Genomic DNA, 21,971 nt, shown 5'->3' with positions numbered 1-21,971 from the left:
AATTGTTACGCTTTACGTTAATACAAATTTGAGCAAAATCGATAAATATCTTCACATAAAGGTAAACAATTGGTCTAAAAGTGTTGAATAAAAGCAATTGCTTTTTTTTATTCACCCGGCCTAATGAGCTGAAAAGGCTATAAAAGAGATGTTAAAACCATATATAGAACAGTTGTGTTCACTTTAATAATAGATTTTTTTACAAACATACACAAAAAGTAAATTTATTTACATGATAAATAGTTAAATATGTAACAAAAATATTTAAAAAAAATCTATATAAAACATTTTTCTTAAAAAAAAATTAACGTTGAAGGCCCAAATGAGTTATAATAGCCGCTATCTCCAGGACTGAAGAGTCAAGCATAGCCTATTGTAAAGAAAACCATATTAAAATAATTAAAAATATTTATTATCGATAGGGACGACGATTAAACATTAAAAAAGTTACTTGATTCCATGTTAGTATAAAGGTATTCTATAGCAAGAAGTAATGCTATTCCAGATTATAATTATTTAGGAAAAATGAATCAAATTTGTCAGCACTGTGTGCTAAGAAATTTCCAGATGAAACACATTTTTTACGTTGTCATAATGGTAAGGTAGCTTTGCCTCTACTTTCACCATTTACACAAGTTTTACAGGATTTATTTACAGGGAGTTATGTAGACCGTAATGCTAATGTTAATTTTTTAAAACATATTCGAAATTATAATGCCTGTCTTTCTTTTGCTTCTTTTAAAGCAACTGTAGTTCAACCAATAAATCACGGGCCTCCATGTTTTAAAATATGTGGTCAGATTATCATTGTGTAGGTAATCTTAGACCAGATCAAGATATTTCACCAATATATTCTCAACTATATATATAAGATCCACTTGCAGCAGTAAGTTTTAGAATGCAACAACGTGGTAATGATCTTTGTTTACGTGATTTAATGTTTCAATTGCAAACTATAATTACTGAACAAAGTCCATTTGCTCCTGCATTTAAAAATATGGCTGAAGTAGAAGATGAAGTAATTCGTCAAGCGGCTGTAGAAGGTCGCCAAGCTTCAGTTGTAAAAATGTCTTTACTTAAAAGGGGTGATAGGCGTCGCTATAATCTACCTTCACACGATGAAGTTGTAGTTGTATTTGTTGGCGAAGATGGTGCTCCCCCAACTTCCAGGGAAGTCGTTATTTACCCAAAAGGTCATCCTTTAAAAATTGTATCGAGTATGTCAGCCAACTTAGATCCTATGATTTATCCCCTCTTTTTCCCAAGAGGTGATGCTGGTTGGCATAATCAGTTAGTGCATAACCCTGAGCGTGCCACACTGGTTAGAAATCATATTACATTATCTCAGTTTATACAATTATAGACTTTCTGTTCGGCAATTTTTCTGTTCATTATTTTATGGCAAAAAACTATTTCAGCAATATGCTGTAGATGCATATGTAAAAATTGAAGGCCAGCGTCTTGCTTTTATCAGAAATAATCAAAATAAACTGAGAAGCGAGCAGTATTAGGCCTTACATAAACATGTTAACAACATTGCGAAAAAAAGTAATGTTAAACCAGGGCGAGTAGTTATTTTGCCATCATCTTATGTAGGAAGTCTTAGAGCTTTAAAAGAAAATTTTGAAGATGTTATGGCAATTATTAAAAAGTATGGTAAACCAGATCTTTTTATTACTTTTACTTGCAACCCAAAATGGCGTGAAATAACAGAAAATTTATATCCAGGTCAGACTGCAAATGATGGACCTGATTTGGTCACTCGATTATTTAAACTCAAATTAAATAACCTCCTCAATGATATATTCAAACATGGTGTATTAGGCAAAGTTGTAACGCATGTTCAGGTTATTGAGTTTCAAAAGCGTGGTTTGCTGCATGCCCACATTTTACTTCATTTAGCCAATGATGATAAACTTGAAACAGCACAGGATATCAATAATTTAATATGTGCAGAAATTCCAGATCCGGTTGTTAATCGTGAACTTTATGATATTATTAAAACTTGCATGATTCACGGCTCATGTGGGATACTGAATCCTAATTCTCCCTGCATAATAGATGGAGTGTGCAGCAAAAATTATCCTAAAGAATTTAATGCCAAAACAGTAGCCGTTCACAATGGTTATCCACAATATAGACGTCGTGATGATGGGTTGGTTATCAATATTAAAGGCAACAATGTAGATAACCGTTGGGTGGTACCTTACAATCCTGGATTATCTAAGAAATGTCAAGCCCACATTAATGTTAAAGTGTGCATGTTTGTGAAGGCTGTTAAATATTTGTACAAATACATATACAAAGGACATGATTGTGCGAATGTTTTGATAAATGAACAGGTTAATCACAATGAAGTAAATGCTTTTTTAGATTGTCGTTTTGTTAGTGCACCTGAGGCACTGTGGCGAATATTTGAGTATCCTATAAGTCATATATCACACACTATTATCCGTCTTAAGGTTCATCTTCCTGAGAGTCAGATTGTATATTTTAGAGAAGGAGAAGAACAAGTGGCTTTAGATCGTGCTGCCCAGTGCGATACACACCTTGCGGCATGGCTTAAATTAAGTTCTGAAAATGAAGGTGCACATCGCTATTCATATGTAGACATTTCATATCACTTTGTATTTGATGATAAACATTGTAAATGGAAGGTTAGTAAGAATGTATAAAGTTAGTCCAACAGGAGAATTATTTTTTCTTAGATTGTTATTTTTGCAGGCAAAAGGAGCAACATCTTAGGAGGATTTGCGTACTGTTAATGAAATAGTTCTTGAAACCTTTCGTGAAGCATGTGTTTTAAAAGGTTTGTTGCAAGATGACACTGAATAGCAGAATACTCTTTCTGAGGCAGTTTGAACGCAAATGCCTAAGCAAATTAGACAGCTGTTTTCAGTTATTTTAACCTTTTATGAACCTGACGACCCTTTGCATCTTTGGAATACATACAAAGCTTTTATAATGGAGGATTTCATTCATCGCCAAGTTCCATTTATATTAGCTGAACAAGCTACTCTTCGTCAAATCGAAAAGATTATTAATCAAAGTGGTAAAACGCTATCTGATTATAATTTGCCTGTTGTTAATGAACTCATAGATTTTAATCTAGAAAATTTAAATGAAAATGTTCAGCAATCAATTGACGAAGCTAGTAGAATGAGACCGCTTCTTAATGTCAATCAATTAAATGTAAGTAATGCTGTCCTTGCTGCATTGAACGAGCAACCAAGTGTAGAAAATCAACATTCCAGATTGTTTTTTATGGATGGACCAGCTGGTAATGGAAAAACGTTTACGTATAATTATTTGGTTGCTGAAACCATAAGTAGGGGTTTTAAATCTGCTACAGCTGCATGGACTGGCGTAGCAGCAACTTTTCTTACAAATGGATCTACATTGCATGGTTTATTCAAACTTCCTGTCACAATATTGGATAACAGCACATGTAATGTAACCCCTAACTCTATACATGGACATTTTTTAAAACAAGTTAGTTTGTTTTTGGTTGATGAAACATCCATGATACCTAAACATGCCTTAAATGCAATTGATAGGTTGTTAAAAGATGTTTGCAACAACAACTTTCCGTTTGGAGGAAAAGTCATTCTTTTTGAGAGTGACTTCAGGCAAATACTGCCTGTTGTGAAAAGAGGACAACCAGCTGAAATTGTAGAATCGTGTATAAAGTGGCGATGGGTGCAGAAATTTACATTAACTGAAAATATGAGAGTATATGATGGGGAAAGAGAATTTTCCCAATGGCTATTAAAACTTGGTAGTGGAACAATGCCTATCAAAGAAGAGGGTCTTTTTAAAGGATGCATCGAAATACCTTATCAGTGCATTATTAGAGAAAATGTCTCTATTGTTGATAAGATTTTTGAAGATGCTGAACAAAATGATTATTCTAAACGTGTCATTTTAACACCCACGAATGTGGATTCATTATCAATTAATGAAGAAGTCCTTGAATGTATACCGGGTGAAGTCAAAATTTATTTATGTGCTGATCAAATTGAGACTGATGACATTTATGAAAGAAATAACTTTCCTGTTGAGTTTTTGAACAGCTTAACTCCTTCAGGTATTCCTCCTCATTGTTTAAAATTGAAAATTGGTTGTGTAATTATGCTACTTAGAAATTTAGATCTCAAAGCTGGGTTATGCAATGGCACTCGAATGAAGGTTTGTGCTCTTCAAAATAATTATATTGATGCAGAGGTTTTGATAGGTGTTTCCGGTGGTAAACGGGTATTTGTTCCTCGAATTCAGTTGGCTGCCATCAGATTTTAATTTACCTTTTGTTCTGAAACGTCGTCAGTTTCCTGTCAGATTGGCATATTCAATGACAATTAATAAAAGTCAAGGTCAAACATTTGACAGAGTTGGTGTATATCTAAAAAAACCGTGTTTTTCTCATGGGCAACTATATGTTGCATGTTCAAGAACTAGAGCATTTAATAGTTTGTTTATCAAAATTGATAAACATACCATTCAAGGTATGGTCGGTGAAAAATGTTACACAAATAATGTTATATTTTCTAATGTTCTTAATTTATAGTCTTTTTCACATTTCACATTTCACATTTCTAAATGTTTATATCTTGCAAGCACGAGCTGTATGATGTATGTAATGACTTTTAGTTACTAATTATACTTTAATATATCAATTGTACTTTTTATTTATCATTTGTCCTTTTTTTTGTTTAAACATTTGTTCCAAAATTCCATATAAAATTCCAAATGTTGCATTAACAAAATAGCATAAATTTTGAATTATTTAATAAATGGTTTTCAAAAATGTTTTATTTACAAATATACTAGAATTTTAAATGGTTATTGTTTTAATATTAAACATTTAATTTTTTTTATAAAAAAATATAGAAAATGCAACCAGTTTTTATTATTTTGCCTACTGTTATAACTGCTTTTAAATAGTTATTAATGTTATAATTCATAGCCAAATGTGTAGAGCTAGGTCGTTACACTAGCCAAGCTTGTGTGTAGTGCTAGGCCGTTAAACTAGCCAAGCAAGTGTTGTGTCTTGCAGTGTATGTAGAGCTAGGCCGTTAAACTAACCAAGCAAGTGTCGTGACTTGCAGTGTGTGTAGAGCTAGGCCGTAGTGTGTGTAGAGCTAGGCCTAAAACTCACGACACTAGCCAAGCAAGTGTCGTGAGTTTTAATATTTAGATAGATTAGCGCATTAAGTTTAATGAAAATTGATGCGTAAAAGAGCTAAATATCTGCAACTTCTGTTTTTAGATATATTTTGCGTTGCGTAATTTATGGACGATCCCTTACTGTTATATTTAATGCCCGTTGTCGAGCCTTTTATAGCTATATATATATAAAACACATGTCTGTTAATATTTTGTGTAATTTCATCCTACAAATATTTTAAGCTATTTGCTATTGCTTTGCGTTATTGTTGTGATGTTATTGTTGTAATGTTTTGAGTTGATAGACAGCTTGGCTTACCTTCCCGTGGTGTCTATCGTTAAAAATGATTACAGATAGTTTCTCTAACTGCTTTTAATCATTCACTGAAAGCCAATATAGCATTTGATATTACTATAGTACAATTGTTTATATCTCATTTTTTTTATCTTTAGTGTTATTAATATTTTTTCTCTTTGAATGAGATTAAACGAGTTGGCTTTTCATTAAAGATAAAGATATTATTGGTTTCAAAAATGAACACCATAGCCAAAGTGCTCACAAAATTAAGTAGTTTTTAAAAATCTTTCTATTTTGTTCTTTTTTTAATTTCTTTTTTTTTCCTTTTTTTACTTATTTTTCTACAATTTCCTACTAGCATGGAATCACGTAGCTTTTTTAATGTTTAATCGTCGTCCCTATCGATAATAAATATTTTTAATTATTTTAATATGGTTTTCTTTACAATAGGCTATGCTTGACTCTTCGGCCCTGGAGATAGCGGCTATTATAACTCATTTGGGCCTTCAACGTTAATTGTTTTTTAAGAAAAATGTTTTATACATTTTTCTTAAAAAACAATTAACGTTTTTTTTGAATATTTTTGTTTCTCATTTAACTATTCATCATGTAAATAAATTTACTTTTTGTGTATGTTTGTAAAAAAATCTATTATTAAAGTGAACACAACTGTTCTATATATGGTTTTAACATCTCTTTTATAGCCTTTTCAGCTTATTAGGCCGGGTGAATAAAAAAAAGCAATTGCTTTTATTCAACGCTTTTAGACCAATTGTTTACAGTTAGATACAGTATTACATTATTTAGATACATTCTTAAGCTAGGGTTAGATAAATTCTTAAGCTTCAAAAGTTAATAATCTTCCCCACTCCCCTGTATTAAACACCTGAGAGTATTATATATAATCTATATCTAATAAAAATAAGTTTATATTTTATATATAAATGTAAATTAAAGTTAATTGAAACCACAATAAAAGTCTTTAACATTCATATTAATCTCAAAGGCTCAAGGTTTTAAAAGAAGGAATTAAACATAATGACTGATAAGAAGGAGTTAAACATTATGGCTGAATTCATATAAACCATGTAACACATGTAAAAACATATTATTGAGGATTAAAACTTAACACAAAGTAGACATTGAGCGAATGTAACAAATCCAGTCTTGATTTGCTATTAATTTAGTCTTCTTTTTTTAAATTTTGACAAGAACATTGGAACCAAGCGCAAGCTATTTCATATTGAATACTGCTACATTCATTAAATTCATTAGCACCAGGCCCGGATTAAGGCGTAAGCAGTGTAGGCTTCAGCCTACACAACCACGGATTTAGGGGCACGGGCACTACATACTATCCTTTTTTTTTTTTTAAACTAGAAAAATTGTACAATCTGTAAAATAATTATTGACAATAAGCACAATACTATCCTGATGTTATTTTTATTTAAATAATATCGGAAATTTGAAATAGTAATAATCAATGCGTTTTGTCGTGCGGTCTTCTAAACCTCGTTTTATTTTTGGATTGTTATTTTTCCGTAGAACCGGTCGCACACCGATAACGTATGTGGAGCCGCAGACAGCAGACAATGCCAGTGCGTTTACTTATTTATATTTGTCGTATTTATACTATTTTACCCAATTTATGACCATTTTTTAAAATTTTTTTAAAATATTTTTTTTTATTTAAAATATTTAAAATAATTTTATAAAATATTAAATAGTATTATTATTTTGTATACACGCGTCACATGCATCGAAAATTCCTCCGTTTGATCGTACGTATGTTTTGTTAACACTATTGTAACTTGTAAATTTAAATTATAAAGGTTTTACTTAAGTGCGAGTAGTGCGTTTTATATATAGTTTAGTGTTCGATATTTATGTAAAAATGGATCAGAAACGACATATTAGTGGAGCCCAAGCGAGAAAGCGTGTAATTTTTAAAAAAGAAAAAGAAGTGATTTTACTTAGTAAAATATCTAGGTTAAATAATTTTTTCAAACAAATAAATAACATTACCCCTAGTTGTGTTGAAGATAATAAACTAGAATCTTCAAATGATATAACTATTACTAATAATTGTTCTACTACTTCTACTTCTATTCAATGTACTGCGTCTTCTTCAGATCAATCAGTTGTTGATGTAAATGAGGAATAAGAAAAATCTGAGCTAAATGTCATTCCTAATCCTCTTACGCAGAATAATACAAATAGTTTTAAAGATCCAGCAGATTGGACAAGTATAATATGTCGTAATTATATTGCAAAGTTTGGATATGATCAGAACATTGATGCAGATTTTACCTCATCAAAACGATCTTATTCTGATTATGATCGTTATTGTAGTAAATCAATCTTTACGAAAAATCGAAAAAACGGAGAAAATGTTTCACGAAAATGGCTTGTTTATTCAATTTCAAAATTTGTATTATTTTGTGCTCCATGCAAATTATTTGGATGCAGTACTCAACTGGGAGATGCTGGATTTAATGATTGGAAAAATGAATTTACTTATTTCCAGGCACGAAAATTCTTTGGCACATAAAAATAATACATTAAGTTTTATTACATTACAAAGTGATGTAGGTAGAATTGACACTCAATTGGCAACACAAGTGACTGATGAAATGAATTACTGGAAAGCTGTTCTTCATCGAAATGTTGAAGTAATTAAATTTCTCGGTGCAAAAGGTTTATCATTCAGAGGTGATAATGAACAATTTAACAAAATTAACAATGGAAACTTTTTGGGAACGTTAGAGTTACTTGCTAAATTTGACCCTTTTATTGCTCAACATATAGAAAAATATGGGAATAGAGGGAAAGGAACTCCGTCTTATTTATCATCCACAATTTATGAAGAACTTTTACTTTTGATGAAGAATGATATAATTAAAATTACGTTAAAAGAATTAAAAGCAGCCAAGTATTATTCTTTAATTGTTGATTCTACACCTGATATAGCAAACGTCGATCAACTTGTTATTGCATTAAGATATGTTTTACCTAGTGGTGTACCTGCAGAAAGATTTTTAATATTCATTCCAAACAGTGGTCATAAATCTGAAGAAATGAGCAATGTTGTAATGGATTTTCTTAATTCACACAATATACCAATTGAAAATTGTCGTAGCCAGAGCTACGACAATGCGAGAAATATGTCAGGTCAGTATTCTGGATTGCAGTCAAGAATTAAAAGTTTTAATTCATTTGCAGAGTATGTACCATGTTCTGCACATTCTCTTAACTTGGTCGGAACGTGTGCAGCAGAAAGTTGTAATTCTGCTACTTCATTTTTTATGCTTCTCCAGGAACTATACAATTTTTTTTCTAGTTCTACTGCACGTTGGGACATTTTAAAAACATATTTGAAGAAAAATCTTAGTGTAAAAAATTTATCAGTAACTCGCTGGAGTGCTCGTTTTGATGCTTGCCATGCTTTATTTAATTCTTATGCATTTATAATTGAAGCTTTGCATAGTATAGTTGGTAATCAGAAAGAAAAAGCTGTATATAAAGTAGAAGCTAATGAGTTGCTTGCAAGATTAAAAACTTTAGAAACTGGTTTACTGATATGCATATGGAATTCAATATTAAACAGGTATTTTTCACTCTATAAATTAATTATTTTTAAATAATAAATTATGCTTTCATTTATTTTATTTTATTAGGGTCAGCTTAATAGATAAATAAATTAATATAAAGTTTAATATGATTTTAGTTTTAATGCTACAAATAAAAAATTACAATCAACTGACATTGATCTTCATACAGTATTAGACCTATATAATGGCCTTGAAAATTACTTGGTACAGATCAGAAATGATTTTGATGTTTTTGAAAATAAGGCTGTAGAAATTACTGATTGTTCGGAGTAGGCCAAAGATTCCAAGAGAAAAAAAAGAGAAAGGTATGTTTAACTTATTAATTTTAAAATACACATAAAATAATTTGAAAAAAGTCATAAACATTAACAACATTGAAAACTATTTTTTTTTTAAGGCTATGGCTGATGAATCAAGATCTCAACCTCTCACAGAAATCACAGGGAAAATAGATTTTATTAGAAATGTATATTATGTGATCATTGATACTCTTAAATGTCAACTTAGTTCAAGAAGACAAGCTTATGAAAAAATATCAGATATTTATGGGTGTATACCCACATTGTATAAAACACCGAGTTCTATTGTTATAAGGAACACATGTGAAACTTTGGCAAAATATTTTATTAATGATGTTGAAAACTCAAGCTTACTTATAGATGAGTGTATTCTTTTTTCAAAATTAATTTCCACGGATAAAAATGTAAAATCTGTTCTCTCTATGTATAAGTACATCAAGACCAAAGAATTAGAGTGTATGTTTCCAAATTTAGAAGAAGTTATGCGTATGTACCTTAGTACAGCAGTTTCAAACTGCTCAGGCGAAAGAGCTTTTTCTGTACTTAAAAGAGTAAAATCCTACTTGAGGTCAACCATGAAGGAGGAAAGACTGAATGCATTAGCAATATTTAGCATTAAAGCAGAATTGGTTGAAAAATTAGATTTTAATGATACTATTAACACATTTGCTCAGTTAATAGTTACTTTTTGTAATATGATTGTTTTATATTTTTATATATCTAAAATATATTTTGTTTAATTTTAATTTTATGTTTTTATTTGTTTTCACATAGGTATTATATACATGTACATATTGATGTGGCTAATAAACCTAAAATAAAGTTTTATTATTTATTGAAGTATCGAGTAGAGAAATATGTAAAAAAAAAATTTTAATTGGGGGCACCAAATTTTTTACAGCCTATGGGCACTGTAGACCTTAATCTGAAGAAACATATGTTTTGAAAAAAATATCTGAATTTGTTTTCACCTTATCCCAGAGCTCTTGATCAACATATAAGCCCTTAAGTATCCAAACGTTAAAATATGCTGACTTGCAATTTGTGATCATTTTTTATTGTAAAAAAATCACATTCATTAGCTCCTCCTTTAATTGTTTTATTAAAAATTTTAAAAGGACATTTAACTTCCAAACACAATCTTCCTTGGCATTTGCATACTATAAATCCATCTAGGGAACAAGCGATATAAGGTCTTTCATAAAAAATAAAGAGACCACTTTTTTCAATTTCCAAATCAGTGTGTTTTGATACATGCTATGCTTAAAAATTTTTTATAGCATTTTGCTCATGATCGATTTCCCGTTTGGTAGAAGTAATAATTTTATTTATTTATTTGGGTATCAGCAACAAGAAGAGTTGTTTTCTTAGAACTGTTTTAGAAAGGGTGTTAACTTTGGTATATATGCTGTGATGTTTGGATGCAGTTATCCTCCCCTTTCTCATTTGAAACCAGGTATTGCTTTTGGCTTGATCTCTTTTAGTATACTCTACATTTTTAATTGTTTTCTGGGTCAAAATCATTTTTTCTAAAAATATTTTGCTCAAAGTTGTTTTATCAATGTTAGGATGGTCAGAAAGTATTTTAAAAGATAACTCCTTAAGATCAGGATTACTTTCAACATTTTCATCAGATTTTTTAATTTTTGATTTAAATATTACAGCATAAAGCTTGTATATTTAAATGTTGTTTAAAAAAGTTTCAAATAAGTGTTAAAGTCACGATGGTTTTCAATTCTAGGATCAAATTCTTACAATGCTTTCATTCGTGTGTTTTCATTATTATCAGTTATTAATCATGGATTGATATCTTTTCGAGAAGATTTATTCCAGATACATGCTTATTCAGTGCATGTTGGATTACACCAACCTTTGTTATTAGCATATTCCATTTTATAAGGGGTGGCAATGACATGATTACAAACTTCAAAAGCTCCAACCATACATTACTCAAGGCAATCCAAAGTTTTCCTATTTCATTATTTTTTTGCGAACCACACTGCTGCTTTTTTATCTTTGTACTTGCCAATATATTTCGAATCAAAGTATTTTTTTTAAGAATATATGAAAAAATATTTCCCATTGTTATACTAGGACATTCAGCAATCTTTTCTGTTTTCCATAGGAACAGAGTTTGGGTCAATTAGACCTAAAGCTTATACTTTGTCCGCATATGATTGCTTAAGGTTTTTCTCCTGTTCTTCTGCTGTTTCTATAACTTCTATATTTAACTCCATTGCAGTAAATGCTCTAGCAACAAGTTCGACTTTACGTCCAGTTGTACTTAGACCATGAACTGTTAAAAAACTAATAAGCTGTTTGACAGATAAATTCAAAAAATCTTCGTAATTCTGAAGTGGCATGTTAAAAACTACTTTCAATGATGTATTTCCAAATATTCTATTTTATTTGAAACAAACAATAAAAAATAAGAAGCGTTTTCACTATTTTGTTTATAATTTTGGCCTCCCGAGAAAAACATTACACCACGTGATTCATAATTGCCGCTTAATTACATATAATTCGCCATGTTTGTTTTACGATCGGCCGACTATGCCGATTTTGTTCCGGTGTCACGTTAAATAAGTAGACCGTTAAATAAGTAGACAAAATGATACTCTGCGCATGCGTTAGTTCACGGATACTTATTTAACGTATCAAGTCACGTTAAAAAAGTAGACCGTTAAATAAGTAGACAAATTGAACAGTCGAGGCATTTTTTGTTAACCCAGACAAACAAATTTAAAAAAACATAGGTTAAACGACGAACTTTAAGTCAAGCGAATTGTTATTTCCCGGCATTTTGATAGTGATAGTTTACTACTTTTAATATTTAACTCACGAAGTATATTCTAGTCGAAATTTATATCTTTTTAGTATAGTATGGCAAGACATATATTTTTAAGAAAAGCTTTTTTCTTTTCTTAGGTCACTGGATAACTGCATACTGGATAAGTATACTACAATAAAAGACATACTTTAATGATATCAAATAAAATAGTCATCTCACGAGCAAATTAACTGTAATTACTAAATAATTTAACTGCGCATTTTAGCAAAATGTTTCACGTTAAATTATCTATCTAACAACTGTATTTATTTTAAATTTAATGTTTAATTAAAGAAAAGTTCCCACTAACAATTAAATTTTTCGATTAAAAGTAATTGTTACTTGATCGCACGCACATAAATAGTAAGAAAAGTATTCTGATATTTTCACAGAAGAAAAGAAGAGGATTTATTAATTAGTGTCTAGCTTTTTGTGTGTTTTAATTTACCTTTCCAAGGCCGAGAAAGCCACTACAGTCGAGGAGGCAACTTAAGTTGAGGTTACAACCCTCTCTGAACTCTATAACACCGAAACACAAACCATGACGGGCAAGGCTGTTTTGTGGAGAAACAAGTTGAGCGTGGTACTACGTGGAACTTGGAACTTCTTGATTAAGAGGCGAGCGTTCTACCACTACACCACTATTGCACTACTGTTGAATAATGATTTTAGCGGTGTTATGTTATATTAAAAAGACATTAAAGAAACGACACATATCATGCTAAACTAAAGCTTTATTTTGTAAATAAGATCAAAAAATTCTTACACAATATAAACAACAAAATAAAATAACATGGTTTCTGTGTCCTTTTGAAAAAATTTAACTTGGTTGAAACTTGGACATTTTCGGAAGAAATTCGATTTTCCACATGGAATTACAAGCCTATATAATATAGAAATATAGTATAACATAAATTGCATAATAAAAATGCAGTGAAAAAAATTTAAATAATAAATACCTGCTTTTGTGCCAGAAAAGTATTTAACAACTGCATTGATCAATATATGTCAATGAATTTATTTACAAAATGAACTCTAAATTTGTACCAGAAAAATTTGAATCTTTGAAATGTATGAATGTTAAAAATGCTAAAACGTTCACGCCATTTACAAGCCAGAATAGTCTAAACTATAACAATATTCTATAATAAATTTATCAAATATCTCATTAAAATTAAAAATAAAATACCCATATTTTTAAATATTACTCTTGTCGTAGTAGAAGAACTTATAGGTTACTGCTACAAAAACAAACGCTTGTAAGTAAAGAGTTTAATAACAATAGCTATTAACTATATATCAATAATCCTAATTGATATAATAAATAACTGATAAGATTAAAAAATAAACAACAAAGTAAGAAAAACAAATCATCATGCCAATAACGAAATAAAGAAGAAGCAATAGTTGACCTAAATTAACCATTTATATAACTTTAAACGACTATAAGACATATACAAACATAAAATAAATAATCAACTTATTAACTAAAATTTTAAATATACTAAATAACTAAATTAAACTAAATTATTAACTAAAACATAAGATACATAAACAAACCGACGATAGAAAACAAAAAAACTTTTTTATGTGTATTATGTCACAAAAACTAAAAAAACCGCAGGAACAACAAGATACATAAACACTAATGATGTAGCAGGAATTATAATCCATATCCAGAAAAACTTGAATGACGATCAATTATTATCATTTTGTCTGCACTTACAAAAACGATTGCAATCAATAGAAAAGGCAGACCTTTTATGACCACAATCATTTCCATTTGGTTGCGTTTGACAATCCATTACTTCGACAATTAAAGGACTGCTTGTTTGACAATTCAAGGATGAACGTGCAACTCTGTGCACTATCAATGGTATATCATCTTTATGTGAACAAATAAAAAGTGAATTTGTAGAACTGATCTCACTTCAAATGGAAAACAACATCAAAGGACACATTACTTAAAAGCACCTAATGTGATTTTCTAACATTGATTATCTGTATAAAACTGTAATTTTCTGAAAAACCACCTGAATTAAAGCAACTAAAAATACACGAACTTCGAAACCCAGATATTTTAGGAAACTGATATAAAAGCAAACATTGTGCTGTATCTATCAAGGAAAACTTACTCAAGCCAGCCAGATGGATTTCTTAAAATATCTAAGGCTTTTTCTTTAGACTGTGTTAACAATTTTGAATAAAAATTACTGGCAATAGTAACTGCACAAAAAACTTAAGAAAACTTTCGAACTTCTACATTCACTTTTTTTAATTATACTATCAGATTTAACACTTTCTACAACACTATCAACTGGCTTCTCTTCTTTAACTGCTAAAATTTTGTTACTATAAATATAGTTACTATTACTATAGTTATTATTAGTATTATAATTGCTAGAAGACGTAGGAAAAGCTTTCACTTCAATAACTTTTATTTTCTTTCTTTCTAAATCATACATTAATGTGGATGTAATCTTTAATGCCATGGAAGTAGATTTTGTATTTTTATCACATGGTTTTTTGTTTATATGCATTTGGTCAGTGATTTCCAAACAATAATTATGTACTCTCAAAATATTTGAAGAGATAAAACTTAGATTTTCTTCCAAGTAAGGCTTCATATTGGGGATAGCTACAGCTGATTTCCAAACTTTACCATTAAGGGACACAACAGCTCCAGCTGGCTTAAAGTCGGTAATTATAGCAGGTCCGAGCCAATCATGCTCCATACGGTTACCTTTGCAACCTATCTTTTTGTAATTTTTCACTAAATCCTTGCCATCTATTTTAAAGTTAAATGACTTGAAACCGTTTAAATGTTTTTTATCATGGTACTTTTGTATTTTTGCAATATGGGTATCCATTATTTCTTGATTCTGTGATTCAGTTGCATTACTTTCTGCAATGTCAGTACTATCATCATTAAAATCAGGATCATTACCATTAAGAGCTAAAGATGGAAAAAGTGTTGCCTCCCTGCCAAACATTAAAAATGGAGTGAACTAAGTTGAAGATTGTACACATGTATGGAGACCAAATAATACTGGTTCTAATAAAGTATCCTAATTATCTTGGGATTCTTTAGCTACTTTTGAAAGATCTTGCTTAATAATTTGATTTGTTCTCTCATCTTGTCCATTTGTTTGTGGATGATAAGCAGATGTTATTAAATGCCTAATATTGAAAAAATAAAATAAAAATTCATTCAAGCTATTTAAAAATTCTCTACCTCGGTCTGATAGTACTTTTTTTGGAGGGCCAAATTGATAAAACAAAGTAACAAGACACTTAGAAACAAAAAAAGCAGATTTTTCTGGTATTGAAAATACTTCGACATGCTTACTCCAAAGGTCAGTAACAGTTAAAATGTATTTATTACTTTGTGTTGTAAGTGGAAAGAGACCAATGAGGTCTATACCTAAAAACTCCCACAATTAGATGACCTTAATTGGTTTCAGTACTGGAGCACAAGTTTTAATCTTCTCCATGCTCTGGCACTTGTCGCATTCTTTCACCCATTTAGTAATATCACTAACCATACCTAGATAACATTATGCAAACAATATGATAAGCATTTTGTGCTGGAAAAAATTATTATTATAATTACAATTACATTAAGTTAGAAAATGAACCATGTTGAAAATCATTTATAATGCAAAGAAGACAATTATTATATGAGAAAATTTGATAAAAAATATATCCAATTGAAATATTTAACCCTGTTACCTAGCTAATAAAATACACTTTTTAGCTTAATTCTTGTGTTATTAAGGCCAATATGAGCTCCATGATTAGAGTCGTGCAGACCTCTAAAAGCATGTTTTTTTTCTTCATCTGTTAAAAGAGCTTGCAGCTTATTAAAAGCAGTTACATAGTACAGCCTTCCACCTAAGAGAAAAAAATAAAAAACAAGTGTTTCCACACTTTCATCAAACTATTTCAAAACTAATGTTCATTTGAAGACTAGTTTGCAGAATTTTGTTTGCAATGTTTACATTTGTATACCAAAGGTGTATGCAACTTTTGAGTACTTGTATAAGTTTATGCAATATTATTCATTGCAGAACTATTTCTGTAATGTTTAGAATGGTATATAAATTATATGCAATCGTTTACAACACATGTAAACATTGGTAAACACATGTGACATGTGTATGCAAAACGTGCATGCAACGATTACTCTTTTATATGTTCATTTAAAGGTTATTTATTTGCAGAATTATAACTGCAATTTTTACAATCGTATATAAATGATACGCAAATGTTTACATTTGTATACAATGTTTACATTTTATCACAGATTAAATTCTAAATCTTTAAAAAAAGTTAAAGTCCAAATACAAAATTACTCTTAATATTAATACATACCAGTAAACTGAAATTTTTAAGAATATTTTAGAAATGATTTACGCTGTTTTAAACTCATACATTTCTTAATTGTTTCATCATAAAGATATTTTTAACATCTTCAACAGAGTAATCGTGGTCAGCCATCTTTTTTGTTTATAAGCAATGTTACTTATTTAACGCTGGGTTTTAGGATCCCAATTTTACAAGTTTCAGTGTTTTTACGCATGCGCAGAACTGTTTGTCTACTTATTTAACGAGCTACTTATTTAACGCGACACCGGACACTGATCTCAAAATATAACGTTATATTTTGAGATCAGTGTGTTCTAGACTTAAACCATTGTAATTTAAAAAACAATTGAGTTTGCGCATGCGTTATTTTTATATAGAATTAAAAATAAAATCTTAAAGAGTTAGTAAAGAATTAAAAAATAAAAAAAGATTAAAATCTTCAACTTTTTAACAAATGTCAGTTTCCTTTTTACTTTTTATTGATTTCTATTTGTTATAATTTTATTGGAAATTATTAACGAATGATAAGAAATCTTTTATAGCAAAACGATTTGTAGTGGCATATATATTTGATTTTATTTTAAAAGTAAGTAAATGTTTTTTGAGGTTCCAAATTATTTATACTTTATTTATATTATTATAATATATTACATTATTTATTTTATATAAAATAAACAATCTAATATATATATATATATATATATATATATATATATATATATATATATATATATATATATATATATATATATATATATATATATATATATATATATATATATATATATATATATATATATATATATATATATATATAACTTATGACAATATATTAAATAATATCATTATATTTGATTTTATTTCAAAAGTATTATTTTTAAAATAAAAACTTACTTTAAGTAAGTTAATGTTTTTTCCATTTATACTTTACCATTCATTTATACTTTGTATAATAAAGCATATTTGGGATCCTCAAAAAACATTTACTTACTTTTTAAATAAAATAAAATACTATGATATTATGTAATAAATTGTCATAAGTTATACTATTTTATGTAGACTATAGGTTACTACTATATTATATAGACTATAGGTAACCTACTATCATAGGTTATACTATTAAATAATGAATATTGTCATAGGTTATAACATTCAGCAAATGTTATATTTCAATGAGGTATTACCAATGACTTGTTAATTTTATAATAATAGTATGATTTAAAGATCTTAAATCATTTATACTTTATGTTATTTATTTATATTTATATCATTTAAAGTATAAGTAAATGATATGCGTATCATTATATTTAAGTATTTGTATAATTGTATACATACATAAATACATAAATATAATATTATTATATTATATATAGATATATATTTATATCATAATTATATATATACATCAGGGATGCAGAGTCCTAAAAGGACTCCGGCTTTATATCTTTACTTTTTCCAAGTCTGTAATGTCCAGAAGTTCTAAACATGTTTGCTGATTTATGATCTGCTACAAGAAAAAAATTCATGAGATTTAATGACTTGAAACTTATTGTTTTTTAACCCGTCCTTGCCGCCATTATACTTAAGGACTTCGGGTTCAAAAAATGATTGTTCCTCTAACCTAAAAGTCTTCATTTTTTTTCTATTAGTAGTCCTTAAACTTATTTATATTTTTAGAGCTCCTGGATACCAAAAACTAGGATAAAGCACTTTTTTTGTGACTTTCAAATCCAGAGAGGGACTCCGCATCCCTGGTATACATAAATATAATGTTAAATATAACATATATAGATGCATATTTGTATCATTTACTTATATAAATGGGTAAATCTGCAGTTAAGCGGCATAAAACAATTTAATTTTTTCAGCACTTCCTTGTAGCAGCAGGCAATAAGATAGTCAATGTAGCAGCACTCCTTTGTGGTTAAAACAAATTCCTGACATAATCAACAGTAAGTAAATTAATAGACAATTATTTTGTGGTAATTAAGTGGATCACATCTAAATACCATGTTTTAAATTTAAATGTTGCAGTTTAAAAACATGAAAAAGGAGCATGTAATACAGATGTCGAGAGGTCCATAAAGCGATGGCTAATGCAATCTCCTGACAGAAATGGTGGTTGTGCAAAACGTGCCTTAAAGGGTAAGCTAAAAATACTTGATGGTTTTTATTTGTTTTAACTTTTCTTTGATATTTTATATATTTATCTTGAAATATAATGTTTTTATTGTTACGATGTTTTTATTGTATTAGTCAAGCATTACAGAGTATTGGATTTGATAGTTTATACTCATTTTTACAGTTTATTTTATATTTTATTCCTTCGTTTACTTCACTTATTTTTATTTATTATGGTTACAATTTTATACTTATTTTACGAGTTTGACTTGACATTCATTTTGCGTGACTGGGTTTAAATCATATGTAGATTAAACTTTGCCTTTAATTATACAAATAAGTGTAAATGAATCATAATTGTTCTCATCATCATTATTATTATTTGTTCAGTTATTTTAAATATTTTTACATACATAAAAAGCAATGTGATTGAGTTAATCTTTAGAGTTAGATTGAATAATAATGTTAGCTTAACAATGTAATCAAGAATGATGAAAACTAATAATGTAAAAAAGTAAAATGAAGATAACACAATATTGTAAGTAAATTAGTTTTTTAATCGGTAGTTATAATATATAAATATATTGCTGTTTTTTAATGTAAATTTAGTGCTTTAATATTTATTTATTATTATAAATTAGGTGCAAAACTGTTTAAATGACTTTTAAATCACCTGGTACATCGTCAAGAGAAAAAGATTGCAGTAAAATTGGAGGTGGAATAGTATCAAGCATTAGCACATGAAGACATCAAATAGATGATCTTCCTTTATGCTTTGGCTTTATTCCTTTGCAAGTTAAACATATTTAATGTATTGAAATCTTTTATTAAAATACAGAATATTTATAGTTACATTTGTGTAGATCACAATGTGTTTATAGTTTTAAGATAATTGGAATATGTTTTTATAATTTTTATATGTAGTATTTCATTGAGAGTTTTTTGAAAGCAACACGATTATCTAATCATGGAGTCAATGAGTTCTGATTTATAGGATAAACAACGTAAGATGTTCTTTTTATATTGCATCCCAAGAAATTTCATTGATATAAAAATTGATATATAAAATAAAAGAAAACAACAACAATAAACTCATCAAGTGTATATATAAATATGCAAAGTTTTTTGTTGTTGTTTTCTTTTGTTTTTTATACTTCTTTTTTTTGTTGTTGTTGTATTCCTTATAATATGTAAAAATATGTATTAATTAATGTAGAGATAAATCTATTACTTTCTTATTTAATCTTATTACTAACTTTTATAGTTTATTTTACAACTACTTTAATTTGAGCTATTTTGGTTACAATTTTATACTTATTTTACGATTTCTTCACTTTTGGCTATTTTGGGGTGGCTTGGTTGTAATTGCTAAATCTATCAGCTTAACAGGCAGAAAAATAAACCGTTAGTTCTTAGAAGCATCAAATTGAAATGATGGTAGAAGTTTAACCGTTAGCTAACCTTAAACTTTTATATGTATTTTATTGCAAAGAAATTTTATTGAAACAAAAATATTTGGCAACATAAGACTTATTGCTAAAATGACTGTATATTTATAGTTTAAAATATCCCACATTCCATTTTAAATCACCCATGCAACTTTTTTAGTTAGGCAAACATCACCCCGCTTCACCTTTTTCTTCCTGACTTGTTTTTCTTTAAAATCCTAATGTTTTTAGTTAAAATCTTGCATTTGTCTCCCAGAAGTCTCTGAGTTAAAATCTCGCGTTTAATAAAATATTGGTTATTTATAAAAATAGCAATAAATGTTAAAAACAAACAAAATGAACCAAAAGTAGCATAAAAAAGGCAATTGCAAAGCATCGGCTCAACCCCGTTAGAAAAACGGTTGCCATGCATGGACCATGCCTTAAACGGTGAGCAAGATTTGGATTGAATTATGCTTGTCGACCGATGGTGGGCCGGTAATGACGGCGATGGTACCCATGCATAGGCCAAGCATGGCGAGTTTGCTGGGGTGAAATAGATTTGGACTTGATTATTTAATTTGATCTTAAATGGCATAATCAAGTGACTTCAGAGACGGCAAAAGTGCAAAGAACTATGGGCTTAATTAAACGTACACCTATATACTTTGTACATAGGTTTACATTTGATGTAGAAATAGTAAATTCACCTGCATGGAAGTCTTATTTACAACGGGATGAGTTTAAGAAAGTGCTGAGAAGAGCAACAAACTTAAATAGATTTCATATAAAAAAAAGAAGTTTAACAACATTTTAGAGAAGACGATCAAGAGGAGATCTTACACAACAATACAGATTTAAGAAAAATACAAACCAAATAAGTTGGTTCAAAATCCACAATTGGCATTATTCATGACTTGTTCAGACCCGGCTTCTTCGGGCAACAAATACAGGTTAAAAAAAATAGAAACCATCATGTTTACCAAGATATAATTTCTTCATCAACTGAGTTTGAGTCCACAATTTATTTTAATTTTAAGTATTTTATTATATTTAGAAAAATTGTAATTGTTACTGCAATAAACATTGTTATTAATATTTAAATTATTTTGGACATAAAGATAAAGTTCTTTTTTCACGAATTAAGCTTTGACTTATAAGTATAAGCAGATGAAATCAAAAATATATAAGCAGATAAAACCAAAAATGTAGCAATAAACCATATATTATATAGTAATATTTTTTATTTTTTAATAAAGTATAAGGTAATTTTGCATTGAATATATTACCGGAAGGACTTCTAGAAGATAACATGAACTTATCATGAAGCCCTTTACATTCTATATCACAACAAAAAATATAATATTCTGGTGTTCTTCAAAATCTATAAAATAAACAAAATGAAGTATGAATCAAAATAACTAAAGTACTAAAAACTAAAAAAATATACTTTTTGTTGAAAAGATAATCTTTTATTTTCCGTTTAAATACTGCGTGTTTCTGATGTCGATAGAGAGATTTAAGTTTAGTTTTGTGAGCACTTTCCCATATTATATATTTTTAATTTAAATGGCAACGAATAAATGAAAAATATAACTTTGTTAATTGGTGTTTATTTAATGTCTAACTTTACATAAAACTTTAATGCAATTTTCATGGAAATATTATCAAGTTGCTGCCTCCAAGATAAATTTTTATTTATCATGACACCTAGGATCTTGACACCTAGGATCTTGACACCTAGGATCATGACACCTAGAATTATGACACCTAGGATCATGACATCTCGGAGCTTTGTAAATTTTCCTCTTTTTAAGATTGTACAGTCAATAAAGTCAAAATATTTTGAATTTT

General features: G+C 28.9%; 6 protein-coding genes and 1 long non-coding RNA gene across 8 annotated transcripts; 6 read left to right on the top strand and 1 right to left on the bottom strand.

Annotated features, from left to right (window-relative positions):
* Positions 1–898: 898 nt before the first annotated feature.
* On the top strand, positions 899–1,363 carry LOC136078636 (uncharacterized). Its single transcript, XM_065794419.1, has one exon. The coding sequence runs from the start codon at positions 899–901 to the stop codon at positions 1,361–1,363; it is 465 nt and encodes a 154-aa protein (XP_065650491.1).
* A 271-nt stretch (positions 1,364–1,634) lies between these two features.
* LOC136078635 (uncharacterized) lies at positions 1,635–2,835 on the top strand. Its single transcript, XM_065794418.1, has 2 exons — positions 1,635–2,657; positions 2,746–2,835. The coding sequence occupies exons 1-2, from the start codon at positions 1,635–1,637 to the stop codon at positions 2,833–2,835; spliced, it is 1,113 nt and encodes a 370-aa protein (XP_065650490.1).
* Positions 2,836–2,964: 129 nt separating this feature from the next.
* On the top strand, positions 2,965–4,296 carry LOC136078634 (ATP-dependent DNA helicase pif1-like). Its single transcript, XM_065794417.1, has one exon. It carries the CDS (start codon positions 2,965–2,967, stop codon positions 4,294–4,296), a length of 1,332 nt encoding a protein of 443 aa, XP_065650489.1.
* Positions 4,297–7,743: 3,447 nt separating this feature from the next.
* Positions 7,744–9,345, top strand: LOC136078633 (uncharacterized). The gene is made up of 2 exons (XM_065794416.1): positions 7,744–9,068; positions 9,189–9,345. The coding sequence occupies exons 1-2, from the start codon at positions 7,744–7,746 to the stop codon at positions 9,343–9,345; spliced, it is 1,482 nt and encodes a 493-aa protein (XP_065650488.1).
* A 127-nt stretch (positions 9,346–9,472) lies between these two features.
* LOC136078632 (uncharacterized) lies at positions 9,473–10,111 on the top strand. The gene has a single exon (XM_065794415.1). The coding sequence runs from the start codon at positions 9,473–9,475 to the stop codon at positions 10,109–10,111; it is 639 nt and encodes a 212-aa protein (XP_065650487.1).
* Positions 10,112–12,917: 2,806 nt separating this feature from the next.
* On the bottom strand, positions 12,918–16,768 carry LOC136078109 (uncharacterized). Of its 2 annotated transcripts, XM_065792981.1 has the most exons (4): positions 16,576–16,768; positions 15,934–16,095; positions 13,161–15,748; positions 12,918–13,084 (listed from the first exon to the last, which is right to left on the bottom strand). In XM_065792981.1, exon 3 carries the CDS (start codon positions 15,192–15,194, stop codon positions 14,412–14,414), a length of 783 nt encoding a protein of 260 aa, XP_065649053.1. In that variant the 5' UTR covers positions 15,195–15,748; positions 15,934–16,095; positions 16,576–16,768; the 3' UTR covers positions 12,918–13,084; positions 13,161–14,411. The 2 variants fall into 2 exon arrangements, with proteins under 2 accessions (XP_065649053.1, XP_065649052.1); XM_065792980.1 differs by having other exon boundaries at positions 13,161–16,095; positions 16,576–16,735.
* A 158-nt stretch (positions 16,769–16,926) lies between these two features.
* On the top strand, positions 16,927–19,722 carry LOC136078108 (uncharacterized). The gene is made up of 7 exons (XR_010637523.1): positions 16,927–17,025; positions 17,112–17,155; positions 18,438–18,521; positions 18,604–18,714; positions 19,136–19,228; positions 19,332–19,501; positions 19,615–19,722. It is a non-coding gene; the product is annotated as an uncharacterized LOC136078108 (long non-coding RNA).
* Positions 19,723–21,971: the final 2,249 nt, after the last annotated feature.

This window comes from Hydra vulgaris, chromosome 03 (assembly GCF_038396675.1).
Source record: "Hydra vulgaris chromosome 03, alternate assembly HydraT2T_AEP".
Taxonomy (NCBI): domain Eukaryota; kingdom Metazoa; phylum Cnidaria; class Hydrozoa; order Anthoathecata; family Hydridae; genus Hydra; species Hydra vulgaris.
The sequence above is the reverse complement of the archived record's forward strand: the minus strand, read 5'-3'. Positions and strand labels throughout refer to the sequence as shown.

Bases quoted from the DNA above. Each gene is read 5' to 3' on its own strand.
- LOC136078636 (XM_065794419.1), top strand. From the start codon at position 899: ATGCAACAACGTGGTAATGATCTTTGTTTACGTGATTTAATGTTTCAA.
- LOC136078635 (XM_065794418.1), top strand. From the start codon at position 1,635: ATGGCAATTATTAAAAAGTATGGTAAACCAGATCTTTTTATTACTTTT. The intron at 2,658-2,745 runs GTTAGTAAGAAT...GCAACATCTTAG, and splicing joins ATAAACATTGTAAATGGAAG to GAGGATTTGCGTACTGTTAA.
- LOC136078634 (XM_065794417.1), top strand. From the start codon at position 2,965: ATGGAGGATTTCATTCATCGCCAAGTTCCATTTATATTAGCTGAACAA.
- LOC136078633 (XM_065794416.1), top strand. From the start codon at position 7,744: ATGATCAGAACATTGATGCAGATTTTACCTCATCAAAACGATCTTATT. The intron at 9,069-9,188 runs GTATTTTTCACT...ATATGATTTTAG, and splicing joins TGGAATTCAATATTAAACAG to TTTTAATGCTACAAATAAAA.
- LOC136078632 (XM_065794415.1), top strand. From the start codon at position 9,473: ATGGCTGATGAATCAAGATCTCAACCTCTCACAGAAATCACAGGGAAA.
- LOC136078109 (XM_065792981.1), bottom strand. From the start codon at position 15,194: ATGTTTGGCAGGGAGGCAACACTTTTTCCATCTTTAGCTCTTAATGGT.